Raw genomic sequence first — 26,077 nt, 5'->3', positions numbered from 1 at the left:
ATATTACATGGATAGAGAGAAAGCTATTTCAAGGTTGTTTCATCATGTAATTTTATTCAAACCGCATTATGTATTTAGTATGTATACTGTACCTTTTTATAACTGTATTTTAAAGACCCAAAGAGCAGTTAGTTATCCAGAACATGTACTTAATATACAATACTTGAAGTAAAAAATATAGCAACACATAAAAAAAAAACCCTTTGGGCACGTTGCATACATGTAAGCAGATTGCTGTAGATTGGATTTGACTCTCAGCCAAGCTTGCAAGATGACAGAGAATTAACCTTTAAATCCACCTTCTTATCTAAAGCAGCCTTCACGCAAGGCAACGTTAATTTCTTATTCAAGGACACCCTAAATATGTCCTTGTACTGTCTATTACGTAAGTACAAACTGTTTAAAATGTAATTATGTTAAGTAATTCTTGTAGATACGAGTTCTTATTCCTATGAGTGCATGTAAAATGTTCATAAATACATTGCTACCACCTCTACTGTTACATTTTCCACAATACTTATTATAAATAATTTCTATAAAAATATCTGTGGTGATAAGTATTTATCAAAATATATTTTATACATTAACTTAGATTAATGTGAAAAGTTAACTGAAAAAAAGTTTGCCCTCTATACACAAAGTCGTTTTTATCTGATAAAGAAAATAGCCACTTACTGCTCATGTGCAGACTGTTTCTTTGGAAACAAAAAATAAAGACGTTCTAAAGCTGTGTTGCAACTTGAAGAGGAAGATGAATCCAGTATGTTTCTCAACCAATATACATTCTTTACTTGAATATTTAGGATTACACTTCAAAGAAGGATTAACATTCAATAAATATTAAGGAGATTAGAAACAACAGATAACATAAAACTCACATATACATATACATCTGCACTAGAAAGCCAAACTTTATTTTTTACATCAAATTTTCAACAACCAACCAGATTTTTCTAAGTGGAATTATTAGTTATGTTATATTGTAACTAAAATTTAAAACAAACTCACCCTGAACTAAACTTTTTTAAGGAGGAGAGGAGACATTTCAGATTCAGTTTACGTCATTCGAGCAAAATACATTTTTGATAAAAACTGAACTTCTCCAATAGCATTTAAAAATATTTACAGAGACTAATACCAAGACGAATAAATTTACAGCTATTAACACTTATTTAACAAAATAGAAATAAGACTATATTGAAGTTTATGACTTTAAACTTTTAATAGGATCTGCCAAAATGCCCCTTTAAAATAAATAGCAATAACTGAAGTTTGGGATAAAATAAAAAGCAGCCAACTTCTATGGTGTAATGTCAATAAACTACATTGTTGTTTGTTTACATCCTTCCTCCTTTTAAGTTTGGGTGCCATATATTTTTTGCACTGAACCAAAAAAATTCTCATATTTCATGACTATACAGCCTACCTACAAGAAAAAAATTGCTAGACCGGAAGTGATCTACAAAGATAATCTACACAAGTGATCAATATAAGTTACTGTAGAAAAGGTATGCTGGCAGAAAGATGTCTTTGGTCTCTATGACTGGATTTCCAGACTTTCATCTTGACAATTCATGAAGAAAATCAGCCTACATCAACCTGAAGCTTCAAAGAAACAAATCTTGAAAATACTCATCGAACTCCTCCTCCCTGTAAAAAAATGGTCAAAGAAAGAAAAAGTCAAAGAAAGTTTCGATTTAGATCTGTATCTAGGAGATAACCTTTGGATGAAAATGATTTAGCATTAATGATTCTCATTAGAATTTGTAACTGGTATAGGTAATTTTGACTTACTACACATTTCCCTATCTGTGCAACAACAGTGAGTTGAGCATTAGGATTTACTTCTAAGATAATTAAGAGCATGGCAGGGGGAGGCAGCAGTGATATAGCAGTGTTTTGACAAAGGTTCCCCACCTATGCTGTGTATGTCTCCTTAAAAACACATTCTTAGGTTCAATACATGGAAGAAGATTTGAAATAAATTTCAATGTTGGAATATTCATTCAAACACTGGAAAAATTTCTGCCTTTGCAGCTCTAAATGGACACTTTAAGTTTTACTGGCTACAAGTTCAGTAGATCAAACTAACCGTGATTTTTCATCTGCTTCTGGTAGAGGACCTTTCCAAAAGTCAGAATCTGAGGGACCATCTTGTTCATTGCTGTTATCTGAATCTGTTAAAAAATTTAAAGTGCTTATGAAATAAATTTTTAAAGCATATATAATTTGCTTTATTTAGATGGTGTATTGCTAGGACTAATATTTAAGTGTAGCTATGAGAATAAAAAGAAGATTTTACATTGCACAAAGTGAAAATGAAAACATTTTAAAATGTTAATACAGCATCAAAAAGACTCTTTAGATATCATTAACTGATATTTTGGCAAAGCATTTGTTTGTAAAACTAGGAGTTTATTATCACAAACCCTGAATTACAATACATTTTCACCTCATGATAGTAAATTAATCCACCTCTTCTAATTGAATGACAATTTTTTATCAATTGTAATATATCAGTGAAATTTTTTAAAAATCTGGATTACTGCATAGCTTTTTTTGCTTTTGTTTTTGCATACAGCAAAAGTGAAAAATAAAAAAAAAAGTCTTGTTACCAGAAATATGCCCTGGCCTGAAAAAAACCCTGCAATCTTCCAGTAGAGTTTTCCTGCCAAAACAGACTTTGGGCATGGACTGAGCCAAAAAACCCCCACAGTTCAGGTCTTCCTGTAGCTAGCTAGGAAAATGCAGGCACTGAGAATATTCCTAAATGTAGATAACACAGCAGATCAGTAGAAACAGTCCCCTCCAGACAGTCTGTAGGAACAACTAGCATGACCAGGGCTTCTTTTATCAAAAAAGAAACTGGGGACTGCAATCACTGAGATATTTAGACAACCAGTGCCTAATGAGTCACTAAGACTCTGAGACCAACCATGCAAAAGTAGGTCTCTGAGGTATTACAGGTGATAGCTGGAAAAGAATTTGGTTAAAACGTAGGATTTATTTTAAACCTTTTTGTTTGTTTGTTTGTTTTTCTTGGGTTTTTTGTTTTGTTTTTTTTGTTTTTGTTTTTTTTTTTAAGTGGAGTACATATTAGGATCATTCTCTGAAAGGAAATATTGGAAAGTACTTTCTTTACACAGCACAGATTAGCATACCTGGACACATGCAATTACTAGCAACATGCCTATTTTTGTATCCTCAAATCTTTTTCTGGAAAAACCTGACCTCTCATTTCTTTGATTGTTTTCCATTCTGTTATCAGCCTTAATTTTTATTTCTTACTTAAACCTAAAGGATATACTTCTTAAAATTCTTTAGTTTTTCTCCACAAATTTGTAGATAATTCTTTTGACCTTTCATATCTCTGCTTGTTTTCACACATCATTTTTATCATCTTATAAAATATTGAAACTGTTAGAGAATAAAATTAATGACAAATGACTCTGAAGTAATACAAAATTATTACCAAAACATAAAATGCAGAAGATATTAAAATACTTTACCTTTATCAGAATTATCTGAATCTTCCGAAGAAACCTGATCTGGAATGACACATGATTTAAAATACAGTGAGCTTATCTTGGCTTTCTCTGTTATCTTAAACTGTTTACAAGGATATTTCTGCCACAATATATTACACATAAACATGGGCCCATGCTGGCACACACCATACATTCAAAGAAGGTAAGCAAACACTGAAGTAAAAATATTTTTTTTGCTTGAGTTCAAAGGTCACCAGCTTGAGCTCAAATTCGTTATCCCAAGATCTATGGTTTAAAAAGGTTATCTGACATTAGCAAAAGGCTTTCAATTCCAAAGTCTCAAGGAATTAAATGCTTCAGAACCCTTTCTTGTAGGCAGAGTCCAATTCTTGAACAAAATTTCCCTGCAATATGTATTTTTCAAAAGGCTCTACCTCTCTGTAAAATGTAATACATTTTTTTTTCTCCAAATTTATCTTTGTGTACATAGGGAATTTTATACATACACAAAGAAATAATCTTTTGACTACCTGTGTTTCAGAGTCAAAAAAACTTACCTATTAATATTTATACTTAATTCCATATCTATATGTATGTAGCTATAACAAAACTAAGTTTCAACAAGCATATTTTAGTATTTTAAAAATCAGAGGTTTAAAATTTAAATTTACCTTTATGGATCTCTTTTTTGGACTTCTTTTTTGCTGAAGAAGATAATTTTTTCTTCTTAATTTTTGGCTCCTTAGAGTTGTGTACAGCTTTGGTTCTTTTCTTGCATGATTTGACTTCTTTCCTCCTTTACAAAAACAAATGTACGTGTTTTGTATTGTATGTACTCCTCAAACAACGGTAAATCTTAACTATTTAATTAAGCCAAATAGTTGTTCATTTTTCTGAAATCACTCAAACTGAAAAAAATCAATTTAGTTAAAATTAAAAGTGCTATATAGAGCTCTCTAGCTGAAGGCAGAGTTCAGGAAATGCCAAAGCTGCTAAAGCATCAGTGATGCTGGTAACAAAACAGCCAATTTTCAATCAAAGATTAGATACAGAAAATAATTTTATAACACGTCAAATTCTTACTTACATTGAAAATCTTATTTTTTCTTGTAGTGAACAATTTTGTATATATGTAATGAGAAAAGCACAGTTAATACAGGTACATATAATTTTGTGTGGAACAACAAAACTTGAGGTAGAATAATCTCTGCTTTAGACCAGCAACCTGTGTATTTTATTTTCAGAAAAAATTATGTATGTACTACATACAATAGGCTTATTGTATGAACATATGCCATTTTCCTGCTTGTCAGTATACAAATAAATCAGTAAAGTTGTTTAAAAATACATATTACTCCACAGCTGACAAAGAAAAAATGTTTGACTGTGCTGATTCTCAATTAAAGTGGCTTTACAATTTTAGTTACAAAAGGAAGCAAGCTAAATCAAACTAATGTCAGTTAGTTAATTCTCCTCAACAGAATCACAGAATCTTTAAGGTTGAAAAAGACCTCTAAGATCATCAAGTCCAATCATGAATTCAACACCACCAGCCAACTAAACCATGTCTTCAAATGCTAAGTTAACACTTTTTAACACCTCCAGGGACTACACCACTTCCCTGGGCAGCCTGATCCCGTGCCTGGCCACTCCTTCAGTAAAGAAATTTTTCCTAATATCCAATCTGAACCTCCCCTGGAACAACTTGAAAAATAAGAAAAGCCATAGCTTTGCATAACTTTGAGAAAAGAAAAATAATCATAGCACTGAAATTAAGTAAAAAAAACCTTTTTTTTGGGGGAGGGGAAATACAGAATTCTTACAATTTGGGGGGTTTTGTACTTTAACTGGTACAACAATATTTAACTCTCAAGAGCATCAAGTCAGTGACTTCATTAGAACTCCATCACAAAATGTACTGCAGCATAAATTATATTTCTAATAATCTATCTGAAGTTTTCCCCCTCTTTGCTGTTAGTCATAATTGTAAATTATCAACAATTCAGCCCCCCTGTTTGCAAAATATTTCATTACCTGTGGTGAAAGTTTAGTTTATAGGAACATCCTGGACATAGTCCTGCAAAACAGAAGAAGAACACTAGAGCCATGTATTTGAAAAGCATAATTGACAAAACCTGATATATATAAAACTACAGACAACATTAGCTTCCACTTCCAGTAGCTTTTCCTTCAAAAGTTACAATGCAATTGCTGCCAGGGTTGAGAAAAACAACATGATAAAGGTCTTCACTACAAACCCAGATTTTACTAAACCTGGAGAAAGATCACACATGTAGCACTGACAACTGCTCATAAAAAAGTATCAGTGCTAATCACATACATGTATCAATTTTATGGATCTTTGGGGACAAGGGGACAAGGTGTTACACAATTATACAGAATACCCCTAAGTCCCTAAGAGCCTTGTCAGAGATCAGTGCTGCCATGAGGAAAGTCTTGTGCACAAAATTAAAAACATCATTAGCTTGTTTTACACAATGTAACTGTGTGAACTCTGGTATATTTAAATTATCTGATGAATACATCAAAAGATATATAATACTGATTACGAAAATCCCACTCAAGAAACAAGAATAGAAAAGGAGGTTATTTAATTAGTTGGAATTTTTTTAAGAAAATACAAGTGTTAAACATGTGCAAGAATTTGTCTGGTCTAGAGCCCTAAGGACACCTACACCACGTAACTGATTAAGCAATGACAAGAATGACACCATCCCTGCAATGCAGTATTGTCTGTTACAACCAGATACGCTTGTGTACCAAACAGCCTGTAAACAGTTCTAATGTTATGACACCACCACCAATACAGTATCTTGTGCTCAACCTGTAACAACTTTGTCAAACATGATGATAATAGCCATTCTCTCTAAATAAAGACCGCTGTGCTACCTGTAATGAATTTAACAAAATTACCTCCTATTCAGCATTTCCATTTTCCATGAACTATTACCACTGGGTCTCAACAATTTTTGAAACACAACATATTTGTCTTCCTTTAAAAGTACATATCCTTGAAGGGCTGACTTACTCAATTTCACAAGTGCATTCCTCTTTTCACCATGTTCAACATAGCCAAAATTCACCTCCCAGCTCTTCAGGCCTTCTTCCTCATCACAGTGTTTATTTCCACAGGAAAACTGACCTTTAAAGAGGTCAAAACCAGAAAACCATGGTTTGGTGATTAACATACACAGGTTTAGGATTGTTATTCCCAGTTTTCTTCAGTTTTTGCTTTTCATTTTCTATTGCTTTCAAAGAAAAAAGTACAAATCTAAAGCTGACATCTAGATTAAGGAAACAATAACAGGTAACGACAAAGCAATCAATTATACTTCGTTAATACTGCATATTTGTAGATGAAGAACACAACTTGAACTGCATTTTACCATGTACTGTTGAAGGCATGGTACGAACTAATAAGCCTAATATCAAACTATGAAGAAATTAATGTCACTAGGATAAATCCCATATCCTAAATGATTACTTAGCAGAGGCTGATGGATCAGTAGGTCTGATTCAGACAGACATCTTTAATGATATCAGACTATTCAAAGTGTCATGTATATACAAAACTAAGATGCCCATGTTCTTATTACCTGGACATACAATTTGTATGACATTCTATAAGCACTTGTTTCACAAAAAGGAAATACGATTCTAAGAGAAACTACATGGCAGCTTTAAAATCTTGGGCTTGTTACGTTAAATACAGCATTAATTTAAAAACATTTCCACATAATCAATGCTGCTTACACTGCTAGATACCCAATCTTGCCGTAATAACAATACATATATTCCATTTGCCAAGAATTGATTTGTATGCAGAGGTGACATAGGATGTGCATTAATAGGCTCACAAGCAGGACTGTTGGTGAACGATTAACCTCAGAACATTCTGCTTAAGCTGCTAACAAATGGATTGGAAGTGTCCTCAGATACTTTAGTTCTGGAATGTAAAAAAACTTGCAATGCTAACACGTGAACCAAAAAAACCCCATCAGGACTCCCATTGAAAAAAGCTCCAAATTATTAAACAGTTAATATGTTTTAACCAATGTAAGGTATGGCTATCAGTACCCTATATCATTAGGAATAATTTGTATCTAATACAAAGAAGCAAAAATCTACAAGGAAAAAATTTATACTTTCTAAAACCTTTTGGGACTTAACAACACTGTTTACTTCACATGCCCTGAAAAAAATCCCAAAACAAACTCAGAAAAACAGGCAGAGAGAAAAGACAGATACACTAGTTTTATTTATAATTGGCTGCTCTTTACAGTATGCAAAATCCATTTTGGATATTCTACATTCTGCATGTGAAACTGGATATGTTCACAAGAATTTAGTTGGAGCACTATCTTCAGATGCTAAGGCAAGCAGTTACTTCTTAGGTAAACCATAATTCTATGCTCCTACATATTTACTTGCATTTATGTTCATCTAAATATTTGAAATCATGGTGGGTTTTTTAAAGTAGATCCCTACTCCATGACACATGTTTATGAAGAGCCAGGTTTTTCTTACCCTCCCTTCACACTACAAACCATGAAACACATTAGAACCTAGACCTGAATATCTCATTCTACTCTATCTGAAGGCTTTTTCAGTAGTATTTATTACTCTAGTACACCTGAAAGTCAAAAAACCACTAAAAATATTATTTGTGCAAAGAGACTATAATAATCTCCATTGTGTATAGAGAGAAAGTAAATCAAAGGGAACTATGAATTATCCAGTACTTCAAAAAAATCACTTTTCCCCGTTAGATGTCCAAGAAACAAAGACACAGAAACCAGTGTTCTGAGTGGAACATTACGTAATTTAATCAATAAGAAAAATATATGTCCAAAATTGTATTTCCATCTCAAGTTTTGTTACCTTGCATTGACCTGCAGGGAAGTTACTGCCTTCATGTTCAGAACTGTAACTCCTATAATCTGGCTTTTAAAATCTATTAGCATCTACTTCTTGCAGAAGAGATGGAATATATAAGCACTACAAACGAAATGAGTACTGAAAATTAAATCTACTAGGGAAAACAAGAGAGTCAAAAGACTGATTTTAATGCATTTTGATCAGAACTCGGATGTACCAGATTGGTACATGGATGCATGGTGCACTACCCGGGTACTGACACCCTGTCCATTTTCCATGTAGAAATTTCTGAGAAAAAGTAAATGGAAACAAGTTGGGAAGAGTATTTGTTTATATAAGGTAAAGGACATTATATGTGTATCTACATATACATATAATAGGCTAAGACACTACTATGCTAAAAGTTGTATGTTAGTTCAATAAATTAGTGAAAAAAAAAGGAAAGCAGAGCAGTTAAGCCCTATTTTGACAAACAATAGTCTGAGTATTTTACTACTTGCTATACAAATAACTGCACTTACAAAACACCAGATATACCCACACGTTCAGCTTTACTCTTTTTGCACATAGCTGAAAAAGTCCTATTTCAGTTCTGCCCAATGAACTTGTTACATGCTTTCCTAAAGAATACTATTGCACTATTATTTTATTTTGAAATTTTATGACATATTTTACTATTCATGCTTTGAAAGCAGAAAAAAAATTAAGAAGCCACGTTTTTAAATAGATTTAAATAGTTTTAAGTAGTCTTAAAGCTTTTCATTTTAAGACCAACTAACTCATGTGGCTACTACTCAGTAATCTGAAAAATTTAAAGTCACTTTGCTATCTCAACTTAAGATTTTAATTAAGAACATCCTTATTTTGTGAGACCATATATTGAAACTGGTAATTAACCACCACTGAGGTTATGTTTTTAATTTAAGGAGATACAGCAATCTCCTTTCAAAATCCCTACAGCAAAAGAATGGAATGGGAAAGGAAAGAGAAATAAGCTATCTGATATTCACAATTAATAAGTCAAGTGATATATCTAATTTTCAAGTGATACATCTAATTTCACTCATCCCAACACTCTTTCTTCTCCATGACCTTACAGAAAAAGACCTTAGAAACAAAGCAACTAAATATTAGTAGTCCATTCCTAAGTTCCCGTTGTAGTAGTAAAAACAGCAGTAGCAATGCCCACCACCAAAGGCTCTCATCAGCTCTATTACTGTCACAGAAAAAAAAGCATATGCTCTTCCCTTTATTAATGTGAATTACCAGATAGATAGGTATTAATGCTTTATTACATTAAAGCAACTTATATTACTGATTTAGAACTAGAAGTGGTAAAATAAAGGCAAAGATTCACGCCTTTTTTTTTTTCTTTTTTAAACGGTCGTTTGAAACGGCACTTGAAAAGTATCTGATAACTGGCATAATTCTTGCGCCCCTTAGTGGTGGAAGATACTATTACTCAGTGTTCTAATGGTACACTTTTACATTAAGATTTAATTATAAAGCTTAAAACATGTAATTCTGCACTTTCTCCCACATTTTAAAATACTGAGTACCAGATATGGAAATTAAAGTGCAGCTTTTAATTCTTTTCCCCCATGAAGACAAAATTGTTCATAAATTATTCATTTATCTTTTAATATAATTTTTTTATAATTTCATAAAGCATATAGCTGTATCAAGTGAAACTCTGTTAACATATGCCTTAGCATTCAGCTACAGGATAAAGTCCATAAGCCCAGGCTGTGGACTGAGAACCACTGTGGAAAGTCCCAATAACAAACTGAAGAAATGACACTCGGAAGCAGCCAGAATAAGCCACTGATTTCAGAAACAGGACTGGGAGACATGACAACCATTACCACTAATTCCCACTGAAGCTTTAAAAAACAATGTAGCCTAAAACTGACAGCAGGCAAACACACATAGAACTTTTTAATTAAAAACTTAATATGCTGCAAAAAAAGCATTGGAGAAACTGTTAAAAGAACTGTTTCCAGAGGAAAAACATTGAGAGACTTCAATTAAATCAAAAGTTTATGACATAATGTAGAACTACTGAAGAAAAGCAGCTTAAAACATATTAAGGAAATTCTGTGTTATCAAATGTATTATGTTGGTGTTCATTACAAATCTGACCTTGTGAAAATAAACTGCCAGTTAATTTTAATTTATGCAGGTTAGTGTGCACTCTATAGAGTTATGTGGCACGTTACAGAAAAGTTATAATTAGTTATAATATTAAACTGTATCCATTATTATCTGATAAATTGTATTGGCAAATGCTGTCTAAAACATTACAAAGAACAAGAAAAGCATCAGCAAAGGAGAAAAAATGAAAATGAAAGACAACATTACCTTTGCCTGAAATTACCTCTTTCTCATGACGCCATCTAAATCCAAACTGTTAAGATAAGAAACAAAATTAAATTGTGACTTGTCAATGTAAATAATGTTAAAACTAATTTAAGTTGATTGATGTCCTGCATGTTGTTCATCCATTCATTCTGGTTGATAAATTTTAAGTCCTCTGTTAATTAAAAGTCTATCTCTGCCTCTGTCAGAAGGATCCCAATTTATGCACACAATTCAAGTAGATGCTGTTCAGCACAGAACAGTAGCTTTCTAAGAGGCTTCACAGCAGTCAGAAGAACAGATAGGAAGTTAGAATAGTGACTTTACTCTATGCTTCATTACAATTTTGTCCAGGCTAAGAAATAACCACTGGAGCACTAAGAAGTCCTACTAGCACAATGGATCCCCTCTCACACTCTAAAGACTATGTTAAAAAACCTACAATCCAACAACTAATTTCTATTTCTCTACATTGTGCAGAAACTTCACATGTAGATAACTTATCTACTATTTTTGTTTTCCCATATAATCTGTTTCATCCTCTCAAAACAGCAAGTAGCCCAGTGAAAAGACTGAAGCTGGGAGTGAGAACAACCTGGTAAAAACAACTTTATTTTCACTAACAAGTAGAAAGGGGTGACAGAACTCAGAGGCATCCAACTTCTCCAAAAAGATCCATCCTGTACTTTCAGTTGAAATTCACAGGCACAGATCAGAAGATAAAATTGCTGCTCGGTAAACAAAACATAGAAGACCCTGGACTTAATGCAAAAAGATGGGGAGGGAAGAGGGGGGGCAGAAGAGTTATAAAATCAGAGAGGTACAGAAAGGGCTGCACAGCCCATCTTTGCTACCTGAGTTCCAAAGCATCTTTCACAATATGAACCTTCTCTTGGTCCACTCATAGACTGAACTCACAATGAACATGTATTTTGCAGATGCAGTGACATAAATTCTGTCATATACTAGACTTATTTTCCATGTTTATTTTAAAACACCATAGAGATGTACAGCTACCTGTTGCTGTCTGTGGTATTTAATGTTGTTGATATTTTTAATAAACAACAGTAATTCTTTATCTGAAATGCAACAGTGTGGTGCTCTCATAGTGGAGTGGTAAGTGGTTCGAAAAAAATAAAAACCCCAAGGAAACAAAAGGTTTGGCTCTCTAAATGCTCTGCACTCTAATAACAAAGCTGAAAAAACTGAGCAGAAAGCCATCAGTAAACAAATGCTTGGTTAGCACTGATTTTCCCAAAAGATGTCTAACAAAACTAAAAATTTGTACACTAACAAAATATTTGTCCCTTTAAATCATTCCACTATTTTTCAAACTGGTGTAATAACAATAATATTCAATATTTTCAAACCTACTGTTTTTACTGTTTAAAAAAAAAAAACAAAAAAACAAAACAAAACCAAAACCAAAAACAACAGGTTCTGTTTTTGATGGCAGTTTGCTAAGGCTGGATCACATTGTGCCTGGCCCACTCCACAAGTCTGTACTATGGTCTAAAGCACCATTATACCACTCATGCTTCAATCAAACACAAATTAATCAGTTGTAAAAAAAAAGAACTGTGCTGAACAGTTCAGTGAAAACAGAATGTAAAATACATAAACCAGCTGACATAAAGAGTAATGTTAATTGTTCCTCTTTTAAAGGATATTTGCTGTTTTACAAGGTATTCTAATGCTGAAAAGCCTGTGACACCATTGAAAAATGCCACATGTTTAGGATTAAACATCAACAGTATTTTGGCATCAATTTTGCTGTTGTGTGCTGCTGGCAATAAAAGCTAAATACCAATTAGATCTTATCTGCATGTTTGATTTTTAATAGTCCATCTGCTACTTCAACAATCACCAAGTTTTCCACACTTACTTTTGGTACTGAAATAATTTCTATACAGATTTTACCTAGCACTTTAAAATTGACTCAGTATGATATAAATCAAATTATATCCTTACAGAGCAGTTCTTTAGTATCAAGAAAAATGAGCAAAGTAAAATAAAGGAAGGAGACACAACCACCTGTGTGCAGTGTATCTAGGACAAATGTCCTCATTTGCATTCATTTTTGCCAATCATTCTTCCATCGACCAGTGGAAAATGACAGAGAGCTATGAAGGTTAAGAAGAAACAATAATAAAAATAAAAAGTAAGTTCAATGGAATTTGTCTACCTAAGCTAAAATACCAGGAACTGATTTAACTATACAAGAAAATTAAAAATTAAGGTAGGTTCTTGAATAGTCAAACTGCAACAGTAAGGAATGCTAAAGACTAATCAGCAGACAGCATTTATTCTGCTTCATCATTCATGCTGAAGTGAGTTCAGCAAGATTCTAAATGAGCTATTTCTACAAGTTAGACCAGAACCAAGTAGTACAACTCCAAAATAGATGCACTGTAAGATGGCTAACTTAATAAAAAATGGTGATTTAAAAAATTTGAAAGGCTGTTTAAAAGGCTGTTTGAAAGGCTGGCAATAAACTTCCCAAATTAAATATGGACCAGTTGGTACTGTATAATACCCACTGGCTGCAGCAAAAACTAGAATGTTCAGTCACCTCTTTCACAAAAAATGAAATGCATGAATTTATACAAGACTGTGGAAAAATACCAGATATTTAAAATATTTTTATTTTCACAGAAAAGCCTTCCATGTCAAAAAAGAATGACAAAAGTGAATCTATTATCATAAACAAGTCAAAGTTGGCCAAGAAATCTGAAAATTATCTGGAAATTTTAAAAAAAATTAAAAATAAATTGTATTCTGTTTAATGAGCAAGTGTCAGACAGACTTCATTTCTTGGGAAAAAGGAGACATCTACAAAGCATAGCAAATAGACAGCAAATATCCTTTCTAGAAAAAAATAAAACAACAAAGAGAGCATTTCTAGTTCAATGCCTATCAAAATAAAACTTAAATGCAGAACACTCTTTCTCATTGCACTCCAAAGCTGATTACAGAACTAAACTATCTGACAACACAGACTGTCACTCATCCTTCTCAAAGCTTGCAGACAAGATGCACTGCAGTTCAAGGATAACCATGACCTAAAAAATTCTCATATTGGGAAAATATAAGGAGTAACAGACACACCGCAAGCAAGAACTGTGAAAGCAGACTCTTCCAGTCTCTAAGTAGCCTCACAACTTAGGGTCACCTTGGCACTTCTCACTAAAAGAGAAGGAAAAAATTCTATGTAGTAATTCCACAACGAAAAGCAGGACTGTGAGCCAGTGTTCCATTTGTCTGCTGTGCCAGCAGCCAAGGTGAGTGCACCTGTGCAAGGGAGTGTGTGAGCATCAGTGAAGGTGCCTGGGAGCATGGAGGGTGACAGTCTCCCCAGTCCGAATTTGGGTGTGAAACCACCCGTTTATCTCTAAGGATGAGAGCACAGGGCAGTCTGCTATGTGACTCAAGCAGCCACAGACACCTCTGCACATCACTGCCTGTATATCCATGCACATCTGTGGGTGAAACTGTCTGTACAGCAACTGGAGTGTGGCTGTGGCCTCACACATCTTGGGGCTTCTTACTGTTCTCTTTTGAGCTCCATTCTTTAACAAGGTGTTCTGCTTAATTTGCAGACCTCAAAAGACTTCACATTAACAACACCTACCAGGAAACAAAATAGCCCAGGTAGGAAGGAAACCTCAAAAGGTGATGTGGTCCAATCTTTCATGAGAAAGGGAACCTAGATGAGATTTTCTAGCACCCTGTGCAACTGCATCTTGAAAACCTCCAGTGATGGGGACCCTACTACATCACTGGGGAGGTTGCTCCAGAGAATGAGTGTTTTCACTGTAAAAAATTTTCTCTTATCAAGATGACGCATGATCACATCAACAACTATCCAACAAAAGGTTGAAAACCTTCTTACCCACCCTGTGCCTCTAAGCACCTGTACTGCACAACAGAAGTCCTGGAAATGCAGAAAGAACATCAAGGCAGGAATAGCCTTAAAGCACAGACAGTATTTCATTGGTGTGAATAGGAGAGAGCTGATGAACAGCCCGTTTCTGACTTCCATGAAGAAAAACCCTGCTTTGACATCCTTCTGTACAAAACATGGGCATAGATAAATCACTAATTGAACAGAATCTCATTTTTTCTATTTTTCTAAGAAGGGACTTACTTGAGAACAGAAAGTATAAGCTAATATAAGAAAACAAGTTATGTCATATGGCAGAGTTGTGCTGACATGGCAATTCCAAACACAGGTAGTGACTTACAAGCATAAGTAGGAATTCAGAGTGACCTCAAAGTTAGGACAGCCATATCTGAAGTCTGACAGGGAAACACTATTCACATGACACACACGAAAAAAAAGGAAACTGGGGCAGAAGAGTTTTCCACAAAAGACAGCAAACATATGGAAACTTGGCACAGTAGCGAAAGAAACAAAATCTGTAAGCACACTAAAGGGAAAATCAGTTGGAGTGGAGTGTGAGGGGACTGAGGGATATGAAACAGCTACACAGAAAAAAAAATTTACTCAAAAAAAGAGGAAAGGCATCTCTGGCATTTTAAATTTTGGTAATTTAAATTTTTGCATTTTTGACCAATTTTCTTTAGAAGACTGTCATATTTTCTGCCTGTTATAAGAGCTTAAACCCAGTCCACTGAATGTAATTTTCAGTATTATAAATAGTCTCAAAGAACTTATATACAGACACTGTTTGCAGGGCTGGGATTTTATGTTACTATGTGGTAATGACACCAAGACATATCTGAGTTCAGCAAAAGTTTTTGCAAGTCACAACAGAAAAAAGCACAAATTTCTGACTAAGAGCCTAGTCAGTCAAAAACTAAGTAAAGACAAATGCTGTTCTAGTTAAGAAAAACTGGTGCTGGAATTTGGTTGTTTCTCGTAAAAAAAAAAATCTATTTACTTACAATGAATATTTGACATACAAATCCTGTTTCCATAAGCAGAATTAAAAAAAAAAGAAAAATCTGCTGCTTTAGAACAGACACTTCCAAAATTGTTATTTCCAGCCTTAAAACATAAAACTATCTTTTTAGACTCTTTTATTATTATTTTTTTTTAACAGAAGTATCCCCAGAAGTTTTTTAGGCTCCATCTAGTTTACCTCTCCAGGTAAACCTCTCTAGCTTTTTCTGCTTAGCCTCTGCATTTTCTGCCTTTTCTGTACTTCTTCATAAAGACCATCTGATAGAAATGCTACAACTCCCACAGAAGCACATTTCTGGGACAATGGCAATGCTTGGGTTCAAATTGCTGGTGCTTACTAAAAAACTTGACAACATCTCACTACTGTCTCTCTAGGAAAGACACTACCATTCTGGTTTCACAACATACCCACAATCATGAGGCAACTTTTAATACACAGCATACTTTAAAAACAGAATTATTTATAATAATAAAAAATACCTTATTCTCTTTGTATCTACTGAGATCTGCTATACAGTATTCTTTGAACAATTTATCATAATACTTCTTTGCAAGCCTCTTCTCCCTGTATCAACAGGTATTTATTAAATATAGAACATAATACAATTCATTTCACATTGTAATGATATTACCAAGACAAAGACATGTTGTTTTATCCAGAGAACACAAATTGCAGAGCTAGAAATGCAACAGAAATATACCCATTTTGCTAAGGGATGATCTCTATAAAACTGGAAAAATATATCTAAAATTCATCTACAGCAGTACTTATATTTTTTTCAAACTTTCTTCAGAATTTTCAGAACAGCCATTTGGATCTACAAGAATGCACAAATATTTTAGTTCTTTCTGTCATCATTTGCTACTGAGCAATATCACAGTATGAGAGACTTCCTAAAGGTCTTTCATTTTCCAATGCATTGTAGGTCAAAGAACGATCACTAAGTATGCACAATAATTGTTAATTAGTAGGGGATACCACAAATGAGCACAACTGATCCAGACATAACATGTTCTATAATAGTTCCAAGTACCAATTCATGTCTGCTTCATCCTCTTCGTTCCACAGGAATCTATGATTTTCACGAATAACATCAAGATCTGTCTTGTCATTTGCTCTAAAAAAGACACATTCCTGTTAGCACGATGTAATACTACAATTAAGAATCAGTCAAATAAAATTTGTTAAACATCAGGATTTTACGGCTGTGATCTCAACTTCACTGCATAAAGGAATATATTGCTATATAATAAAACTATACAGAAATGTTTTCCCCATCACACCTTTTCCCAAATGGCCTCTGAAACTTGATTCTGTCTGAAAATATTTTTTATAAATTTTACTGAAGGTAGTAATATTAGAATGCAGTAGACAGCTCTAAAGAAGGTTGTCATTTTCCTGGACAGTGGAGAGCAATTGTGCACATTTCAAAACTATTTCAGATTGTTATTTTGAAGGTACTGTCAGATATTTCTCAATGTACCCTTAATTAATGCTCACCTGTCATCTATCCTTTAACCTTACAAAACAAGAGTAACTCAGCTGATTGTTAAGTTCTTATAAAAAAATAATAGTGCAAAATGAAACAAACCAACACTGCATTTCAGATATTTCAAATTACTGTAGTTACTATTCGTGACCAAAAGAATTAGTAACTTGATACACAGCCACACCACCCTGCCAAGCTGTAATATATGTTCAATGGCTTTATGTCCAGGTGAGTTTGGGGAGCATGAGGAGAAAGATTGCTGATGTTTCTTACCCAGAACGCTGGAAATCCTCTATCTTGCCACCATAGTACAAAATGTAGTCACTCACAAATTTTTTATGCCTTTCATACTAAATAAAGCAATTAAGGATTGTTTCAGAACTTATCTTCTTTTACAGTTTAAAAGAATAATAAAAACTTTTGACATACTTAACAGAAAGAAGCTCTGTCTTCCTCAAAGACATTTCAGTAATTCCCAGAATAAAAGGAAATAATTAGCAATTTTTACTTAATAACCTCTCATAAAAGCTACTTTCCAAATACAAGAATTTAAGGCAATTTCATCTTTCAAACCTCATTCATCTGTCAGACCTTTATAAAATTGTCTTTCTGCATCAAGAATGGTCTGTACACATTTACACAGTAGTATACATTGTATACTTAGTATACATCATAGTATAAAAATAGTCTAGCTCCTAAACCAGAACAATTTATTACATTTTACCATAAACAAAAGTTATCTGCTTTAGTTTACAGATGAAAATCACAGGAAGATACGTAATGTTCTTTTTTAGAACACCTGAGAACACTTTTTAGAGACATGATCTAAAAAACATTTTGTACCCTAATTTGAGAAAAAATATCTAAGTACTTATTCAGAAAATAAGCACTTTAACAAATAAAACATTAAATATGTCTCCTTAAAAATACTTTTAGTTAATTTCTTTGATGTTTCTGAAGCAGCAAATTAGGCAGTACATTCTCCCCCAGTGCACATCCTAGCAACTACTGCATCAGTGTGAATCATTTCTATCAGCATGCTATTTTGACATGCCTTAAAATGTTATTGAAAAAAACAGTTTATTTCCAAAGGCCTACAAAAATTAATTTAACTTCAGTATGTGTCTTTTTTTCTTTCTATCACAAATAACAGAAACAGAACCAAGTCCAGAGGGCTTAACTAGCACAATTAAAACCTTTACCAGAACACACTACTTGATGCTGCCATTTGAATTATTGGGCCTTAAAACTGAGTAACAGCAAAGGTTTTGAACAGGAACCACCAAAAACATTAGCAGAAACTCACAGAAGTCCCTACACAATGAGTTTTGTAGTCATTCCAGAACACATGGGCTTTTCTGTGGCTAACAACAATCTACAATGTCAGCAGCCCTGATTAAGATGTGTCCCCTTTCCATGCATCTGATGGTTTATGGTGAGCCTGGTAAATTTTAAACAGGTTACGAGAAGTTAGTTTTTGTTTACTGAAGTTTCCTGATTAGGTCTTTCCATATTTAATCAGTCTTTACTACTTATGAAATGTTACTGCTGAAGAAGAGCTAGCTAAACAAACAAGAAACTGACAGTATTTCAGATACACTCAGTCACAATATGTAATTTACTGCCCTAGATGAAAACTAAATAAAAGGAGAAAGGTTTGTCAAACCAGGACAGGTTTATAAACTAAATAAGATAGTAGTTACAAATGATGCACCAAATATAGTAAGGGACTAAAAAAAACAAGTAAAATAAAACTTCACATGATATTAAAACAGACTTACATTCTGCTACCTGTAGAAGATACTACTGGAGATAAGGATGTTTAGAATAGACTAATGCATTTTTAAATTTCAAGTAGAAATGTACTTGTTCACAGATAACAGCACTCATAACAAATTATATTCTATTATAAACTCAAGTGAAAGAGCAAAGAGCCTTCATGTCAGCCTAGATAAAATTCACTGTACAATAATTTCGTCCCAAACAGAACAAATGAACACATAGAAGAATATGGAAATGCTTCTACTGAGTAGATACAGGCATTTTCAGAGACATCTCAGCAACAAAAAGAAGCTAATTTAAAAAACCATTCAGCACTGCACTGCAGTGCTAACTGCTGTGATAACTGAGATAACCCAGTATTTCCCTGTATTGTTTAACCCATCTTCAAACATGAAATAAAAATCAAATAGAAGGATACAGCATCCATCGATATCAAGTGAAATCTTCTTTTTCTTGCTTCTTCCCTGTTAATAACAAATACGTTTGAGTGAAAGCTATCTTTAAAGTAAGGGAAAATGCCTCACAAAAGCAACAGATAAAAGATACCTATCCCATTCTTCAGCTGCGAATTGTCTGTGAACCACACTGCCTTGTTTTGCTTTCTGGAATGGCTTTACCAGAAGACCATCTTCCTTTGTACTAAAGGTAAGGGGAAAAAGGAGGAAAATTAGTGAAGAACTTCTCATAAGCAATAAAATTTCCATATGCCAAACTCTGCATTAACTTGTGTAACAAAAACTGTTACATTGCTCACTTATTGCTTATTGTATTGTTTACTTCATTTGCAGAACAAAATTGGAAAGACATTTGCTTGCAGTTACAATTTAGAAAAAAATTGCTTAAAATGAGCCATTTAAAATATTTATTTTTTTCCATATTAACACTCTACAACCACAAAGAAATACCCAGAAGAATCCTCAACTTCGCTCTACATTTAAAACTCTCTACATATCTCAGCTACACAACAAACAAGAACAGTAAGGACATTATATTCACAGAGTAAGTGACTTCTAGTAACCCTATCCCATCCTTTCATGCTAATGTCTCAACACCTCATTAAACAGCTCCACCTCTCTTAGTGTAAGCCCAAGGATCAGTAATTAAAACTTAAAGAGTACTGCCTCATGAACTGTGGGCAGCTAAAAATACTTTCAGAATTCAACAAAGTAATAAAAATTTAAAGAATGCACTTTATTTAGAAAAAGGCTTATTTATTTAGTTTCATTCCACAACAGAGATCAAGAAATTTTTTCATACCAGCTAGCAGAAATAATGGAAGTCAGAAACCTATAGAAAGCAAGCCAGGGAATGTATGTTTCAAGCTCTGGAATATAGGTCCAAGTTTAACATTTGCTCCAAAGGATCTGTAGGCACAAATTTTCCCTAAGGATACTTCATAAAACAGCAGTATGGAGAAGAAAGGAGACTACTGTTTTTCTTAAGGTGAAAATAAATAACATCATAGAGCAAGAAAAGGATATACACCCATACAGTGAACCCCTATTAAAGCCCTATTGGGAATCAGTAGTAGTGTGGCAAAACAAGGCCAATGATGATATTTTTTAAAGGCTCCTAAATGGGTAGCTAATATTTTATCTAGAAAGTGGAATGACCTTTTAAGAAAAACAAAAATTAAACAAAACCAGTCATTGTTTTAATGGAGAACAGCTATGTTTATAAAATAAACAGAACAGCACAATGCCTGCTATTATTCCAAGGAGTAAAACATGAATTTTCTTCCCAGCATAATACACTCCAAAACCCATTCTTTCAGTTTTATTGCAAAGGAAAATATGCAAGAGTCCTAGGAAATTTTCCAGAGCCTTTTTAAATGAAGTCAAATAGCAGAGCAAGGAAGAGACAGGTAAAGGTAAAGAAAATATATATACAACACAGGCAAAACATTTGGTAGAGTGCTGAAGGACTATGGTGGCAAAAAAAAAAAAAAATCTTAGTATTATAATGAGATCAGACTACAAAATTCAAAGTTGCTAATTGTGTGAACTACTGAAAGAACAGGCAAAGGTGATCTAAAATAAGATTTGTAGTTACATTTCAAGGATTAAGCACAACACAATTTACCAATTCCCAGGACTCTTCACAAATTAAACAAGTAGTATCAGTTTTTCACTTCCTGCAAGCAGGTGTTTTCTAGTTACAAAGCTTGCTGCCTCTTGGCCTTTTTTGCATTGCTCTGTAAGTAGTTCCATGTGTGAAGTGAACAGAGCAGCTGATAGCAGCTGATACTAATGCTCAGAAAAATTAAATAGTCTGCTCTGAGAACTGAGGGGCATATAGACACCAGATGGATGTGGCAGAATGGATCTTAATCAGCTGCCCTTTGGAGACAAGAGGTTTTGGCAAGCTTGACTTGAGGAGACGCAGGAATCAAAGAGACTGATTTTTCAAAACACATTTCAACACCAGACTTTACATACCACAGCATAATCTTCTGTACACAGTAGGAGCCTATTTGCACAAAACACAGAATAGAAAGTGTTAATTCTGTACTAAATTACCTTTTAGTCTTTTGCACAGACTTTTCTCCACTCTCCTCATCGCTAAAATCAGAATCGTAGCCTCCACGGCCATGTGCCTGGAAATAATAAATGGCAACGCAGTCAATGTACTTGATAATGTAACATGGCATAACTAGAAATCAGTATTGTTCATCATGCATAAATGAAAGAAAGACAGAGATCAGGTTGAGCAAATCCATTCTCATATGTCCAAACCAAACCAAATTCAACAGACAACACAATGTCTATTTCAAACAACACAGAGCAATGACAGACATCACCAGTCTGTCAAAAGATCACTTTACAAATAATTTCTATGCAGATGACCCAGAATTTTTTCTTCACATAGATGCAGATAAGAAGATGAACATCTTTGGTCTTTGTTTTCAAACAATCCCACTTATACAAGAAAAAAAAATGTACTTTCACTAGGAGCCACTATGCCAGAAAGCTGATGTGCCCACAATATTAACAAAGATGAGAACAAAAGTTTCTTTGGCTGCTGTACAGAACTTTCAATCACTAAATCTTACATTGGTAGCTGGAAAACTGATTAACTAAAATACAAAATAATAATATGCCTGTAAAAGCATACAGTCTAACCTGCTGAATATTTCTATGATTAAATGAATTTCCACACTTTTGGGGACTACAGTGTCAAATCAGCACACACAAGAAAACCAAAATATCCCATAACTCAGTGTCATTAAATAATTGCGCTCTGAGTGATGCCCAGATCTATCACCTCCATTTTTCAAGGCAGAGTTATATGTACAATTCTTTCAGCTAAAGTAATGGCTTAAGAAGATCCCATCACCTCAACCTCACTCCTACTCTTGTACCTTCCTTCCAGTTGCTCAGTTGCAGTTGTGAAATTACACATGAACCAGATCAAACAACCCATCCAAGTTCCAAATTGTCCTATCAAAGAGAGATTACTTTAACCAGGGTTAAAACAACCAGGTTCATTCAAGGCCCCCAACCACCTACAACCAGCCAGCTGAAGGGGTAACATAGAAGCCAAGAGGCAGAACTGGGAACTGAGTGAACTGGTGCTGACACCAAGAAAAGCATTTACAGAACTGGAGCATTTACAAAACTCATATTAAAATGAGAAATGGTTATTACATATCTGCATGGGGAAAGGTTAAATGCATACTTCCTAAGGATCCTGTTAATTCAGACTGTGGATTAGAAGAACAGGGTATTTGATTCTGTGCTGTCAATTCCTACATTACATACAGCCAAATTCTTCCGTGGACAAAAAGCTGACAAAAACAAAATCTCAAAAAAAGCCAGATCTCTTCAGGATGATTTTGATGAGATGCCTTCTATGGACACAAATGTCTCCCAAAAACACTATGCTGGAGAGTCAACTGTATCCTCTACTGACATCAACAACTGTTTGTATCATGCAGAGTATGTAAAACACTACCTTTTCACTGACAGTCAAGGACCAATTTTTTTAATTATTATTTTTATTATTAATAATAAACCGTACCTTTTATCCTTATCTAATAATGTAATGTTCCTTCCACTCTTGAACTCTTCATGCATACTTATACATACATACTTATATATATACATCACAAAATATATAGATATAAGTATACATAACACATATGTATTTTAAAAAAGCAAACCAGAACATTCTGTTTTGCCTTTATGTTTTCTATTTCCCAGGAGACACACACAAAAAAAAGATCAGTCACCAAAGAGAAGTGCAGCAGATGTCTGCAGTGTCTCTTATAAGTGTGCCTCATGCACTGGCAAAAGAGCAGCAATGATGCAAAGCCCTCCCAGCAGTCTCATGATAATCCATAATTCAGAAGAAGGCATCCTAGCTGAGGTCATTGTAATAGCAAGCCTGTCACTACTTTTAATAATGAAACTTTTGCAGTCTTTAGAAAAGCCTCCCATACATTATGACTGTGTAGCAAATGTATTAACTCTTAAGTTTTAAAAATATCATGGTAATCCAGGAATGTTTTAACAGGCAAAAGTAATGCTTCCTAGATGAACAGAGAGGTTCCTTTACACTCAAAAGGGGAGAAAGTGTAAGCCAACACCATATGTGTGAAAGTCAACATGAGACTGATGAAGTATAAAAACAGGCAAACAAAAGCTCAAATAAAAGGAAGTTTTCCCAAAGTGGTTGTCCCTGAATGATGGGCTCCAGCAAAAAAGTAGATATATTCAGTAATCAGCTTTCTACTCACCACTGGAAGGAATCAAATATTTAAAAGAAGAAAACAAAAAAACACAAGATAAGCTGCTCCAACAGAGCAGGAGAGGTACAGCACAGAAGTTGCATCTGACACCAACAGCTCCAGGAGTACTGGACCACACTCCTAAAGACCAGGACTGAACAATTCCTAACCTACTGTCTTAGGATGATGACTTTTAGATGAAACATAAAAATGAACTCTATCAAAAAATGTTGTACGTAAGCAAATCTTCCCATTTTAGAAGGGCAATGTAAACAGAAGACTTTCTTCTCTACAACAAAAGCCAAACAACAATCCAAGATAATGAAAATGTGTTTTTAATATTTCACTGTAGTAAACAAGAGGCAGATACCAAAGCTTTGTGCCCAAGCTAGTAGATTTCAAAAGAGGTATATATAGCCATGGGCATGAAAAATAGTAAAAACTAAAAATAACTGCTTTGATCTTATAACTTTACTCTTTGTTGGAATTGGTCAGAAACTTGGAATGCTTTTGGTAAATTAGTAAATGCCAAACCTTTTAGCAAAACATAAACCTGAAGCAATATAACTTAGACAAAATGCACTGTAACCATTTTCACACCAACTGAACTTTTTTTCCCCGAAACAATAAAACAAATGTAAACCACAAAACTAAACCAAATACTATTTACATTTAAGTCACTGGCATTTAATTAATACCAGTATCTTGGGTGAATTAACAGCAAAGCTTCTAAAAATGGCAACTTAAAACCAGGAAGTGTATGACAACTGGATGCAACTGGCAGTCAACAGAGATGTCAGCTGCTGATATCAAAACAGGACACCGCAGACTCCCAGGCGCTGTATTTGCAGGAGGCACATCCAGAAAAAACACCTCCTGTAACCCTCCCCGCTGAGGTAAAAGCACAGTAGTGAAACGGACATGTCACAGTTGATGTTGACTCCTGATTCCAACATGCAACTGAACAGAAAAAGACAGGTTTGTTTTTTAATTTTAAAAAGGCAAAATAACCCTACACACAAAATCCCAACTCCTAGTTCCACACCTCTGCCCGCATCTTGCTTGTCTCTCACAAGCGTCACTCCCATCCTTCCCCTTATCTGCCCAGCACACCTGTCTGTGTTCACCTCTGCTCACAGCCCACATGTGGCTCAAAAGAGTGCTCCTTTTGGTGTCAAGAAGCTTCGCTGGGAAGGTCTGAAGAGATCATGGCAACCAGAACAGGGCTTGAGGAACTGTCCTGGCTAGAAAAATGGTGATATGTTGAGGGGGGGGGGCTGGGGTGCATGCTTCACTGCAAAGTCTCTTTGTACCCCGACTTGGAGGGGGATGCTGGGGGGGAGGGGGGAATGACAGTAGGTACAACTAGCATCAAACCTGTTCTTCCTTATAAAAGCAATTACAGCTAGTAGATTTATATACTGTACAGTGACCACCCCTAAAGAAAAGACATCCACACAATACTGCTCCTTTAATAAAGCTCTAAAACGATAAAAGCAGAAACAGGAGTCAAAGGTAGATAACAGCAGATAATAGCAGCAAGGATTAGAGCTTTGCATGGCTCCACGAAGAAAAACCACACCGAACACCCGCCCTTCTGCGTTCAACACGAGTTTCGAAGCACTTCCCACGGTACGAAAGCCGCCCAAGCCCTGTCCCAGCTCGGCCTGACCCGCGGCCTGCCAGACCCGTCCCGCAGCCACTGGAGCGGTCCACGGCCGCCCCCGGCTGCCCGCACTCGGCCCCTTCCCGCACAGGCACGGCCTGGCCCCTCCGCCAGCCAAGCCCCGCCGTGACTAAAGCCGCGGCCTTCACCGAGGCCTGTCAGCCGCACCGCCACCCGGCCCGCCGGGCCCTCCTCCTCAGTCCCTCCCTTCCTTCCTCCCGGGCCCCACTCACAGTCGCGGTGAGGCGCAGCTGGTTGGGCACCATGACGGCGGCACGGCCCGCCCGGTGGGGTCAGCTCACTGAGGGACGCGGGCGAGAGCGGCCTCCCGGTTGTGTTCGCTGGCCACGGCGCTGCTCCGTAGGCTGCTCCCGCGGGCCCCTGCCGGAAACCAAGGGCAGAGGCGGAGCAGGGCCGCGACGGGGGCTGCCTCCCTTCTCCGCTGGCAGGCGGCGCAGCGCAGGGCAGAAGGGCGCGGGGAGCCGGCGGGGCGCTGGCGGGCGGGGGAGGGCGAAGGCGAGCCGCGCAGACAGAAGAGGGGAGGGGAAAGCCGCTCATCATGTTTAGGGGCGAGGGAAGTCTCCCTGCCTGGGAACCCGGTACGCAGCCCCGGCTGCGGCGGTCTCCGCCTCTGGGAAGGTAGGACTCAGCCGGAGCAGCTCCCAGCGATGCCTTAGCGACCCCTCTGCTCCCCGCACCCGGCGCTTTCGGGCTGAGGAGTTCCCTGTTGGAGGAGCT

The 26,077-nt window shown here is 35.7% G+C and overlaps 2 protein-coding genes across 3 annotated transcripts in view; one reads left to right on the top strand and one right to left on the bottom strand.

Annotated features, from left to right (window-relative positions):
* LOC103535956 (protein FRA10AC1 homolog) lies at positions 1-25,950 on the bottom strand. Its single transcript, XM_030453191.1, has 14 exons — positions 25,573-25,950; positions 21,464-21,540; positions 19,491-19,583; positions 19,363-19,408; positions 17,436-17,512; positions 16,707-16,790; positions 16,153-16,237; positions 10,749-10,794; positions 6,538-6,651; positions 5,523-5,565; positions 4,160-4,284; positions 3,510-3,548; positions 2,093-2,177; positions 1-1,650 (listed from the first exon to the last, which is right to left on the bottom strand). Exons 1-14 carry the CDS (start codon positions 25,603-25,605, stop codon positions 1,608-1,610), a joined length of 990 nt encoding a protein of 329 aa, XP_030309051.1. The 5' UTR covers positions 25,606-25,950; the 3' UTR covers positions 1-1,607.
* The window catches only part of LGI1 (leucine rich glioma inactivated 1), a 30,857-nt gene continuing 30,622 nt past the window's right edge, over positions 25,843-26,077 (top strand). The window contains exon 1 of one of the 2 annotated variants that reach the window (XM_030453186.1): positions 25,843-25,978. The gene's annotated coding sequence lies outside the window, so the exon portion shown is untranslated. The remainder of the gene's footprint in view (positions 25,979-26,077) is intronic. The other variant, XM_030453189.1, reaches the window with a different exon arrangement.

The sequence above is a fragment of the Calypte anna genome, chromosome 6 (genome assembly GCF_003957555.1).
Source record: "Calypte anna isolate BGI_N300 chromosome 6, bCalAnn1_v1.p, whole genome shotgun sequence".
Lineage (NCBI taxonomy): Eukaryota > Metazoa > Chordata > Aves > Apodiformes > Trochilidae > Calypte > Calypte anna.
The sequence above is the reverse complement of the archived record's forward strand: the minus strand, read 5'-3'. Positions and strand labels throughout refer to the sequence as shown.

What these genes read in the sequence shown, in the direction of transcription:
- LOC103535956 (XM_030453191.1), bottom strand. Translation starts at nt 25,605, where the DNA reads ATGGTGCCCAACCAGCTGCGCCTCACCGCGACT. An exon ending in AAACTAAACTTTCACCACAG is followed by an intron (nt 4,285 to 5,522) that starts GTAATGAAATAT and finishes GTTTTTGTAAAG; the next exon opens with GAGGAAAGAAGTCAAATCAT. An exon ending in CAAAAAAGAGATCCATAAAG is followed by an intron (nt 3,549 to 4,159) that starts GTAAATTTAAAT and finishes GTGTCATTCCAG; the next exon opens with ATCAGGTTTCTTCGGAAGAT.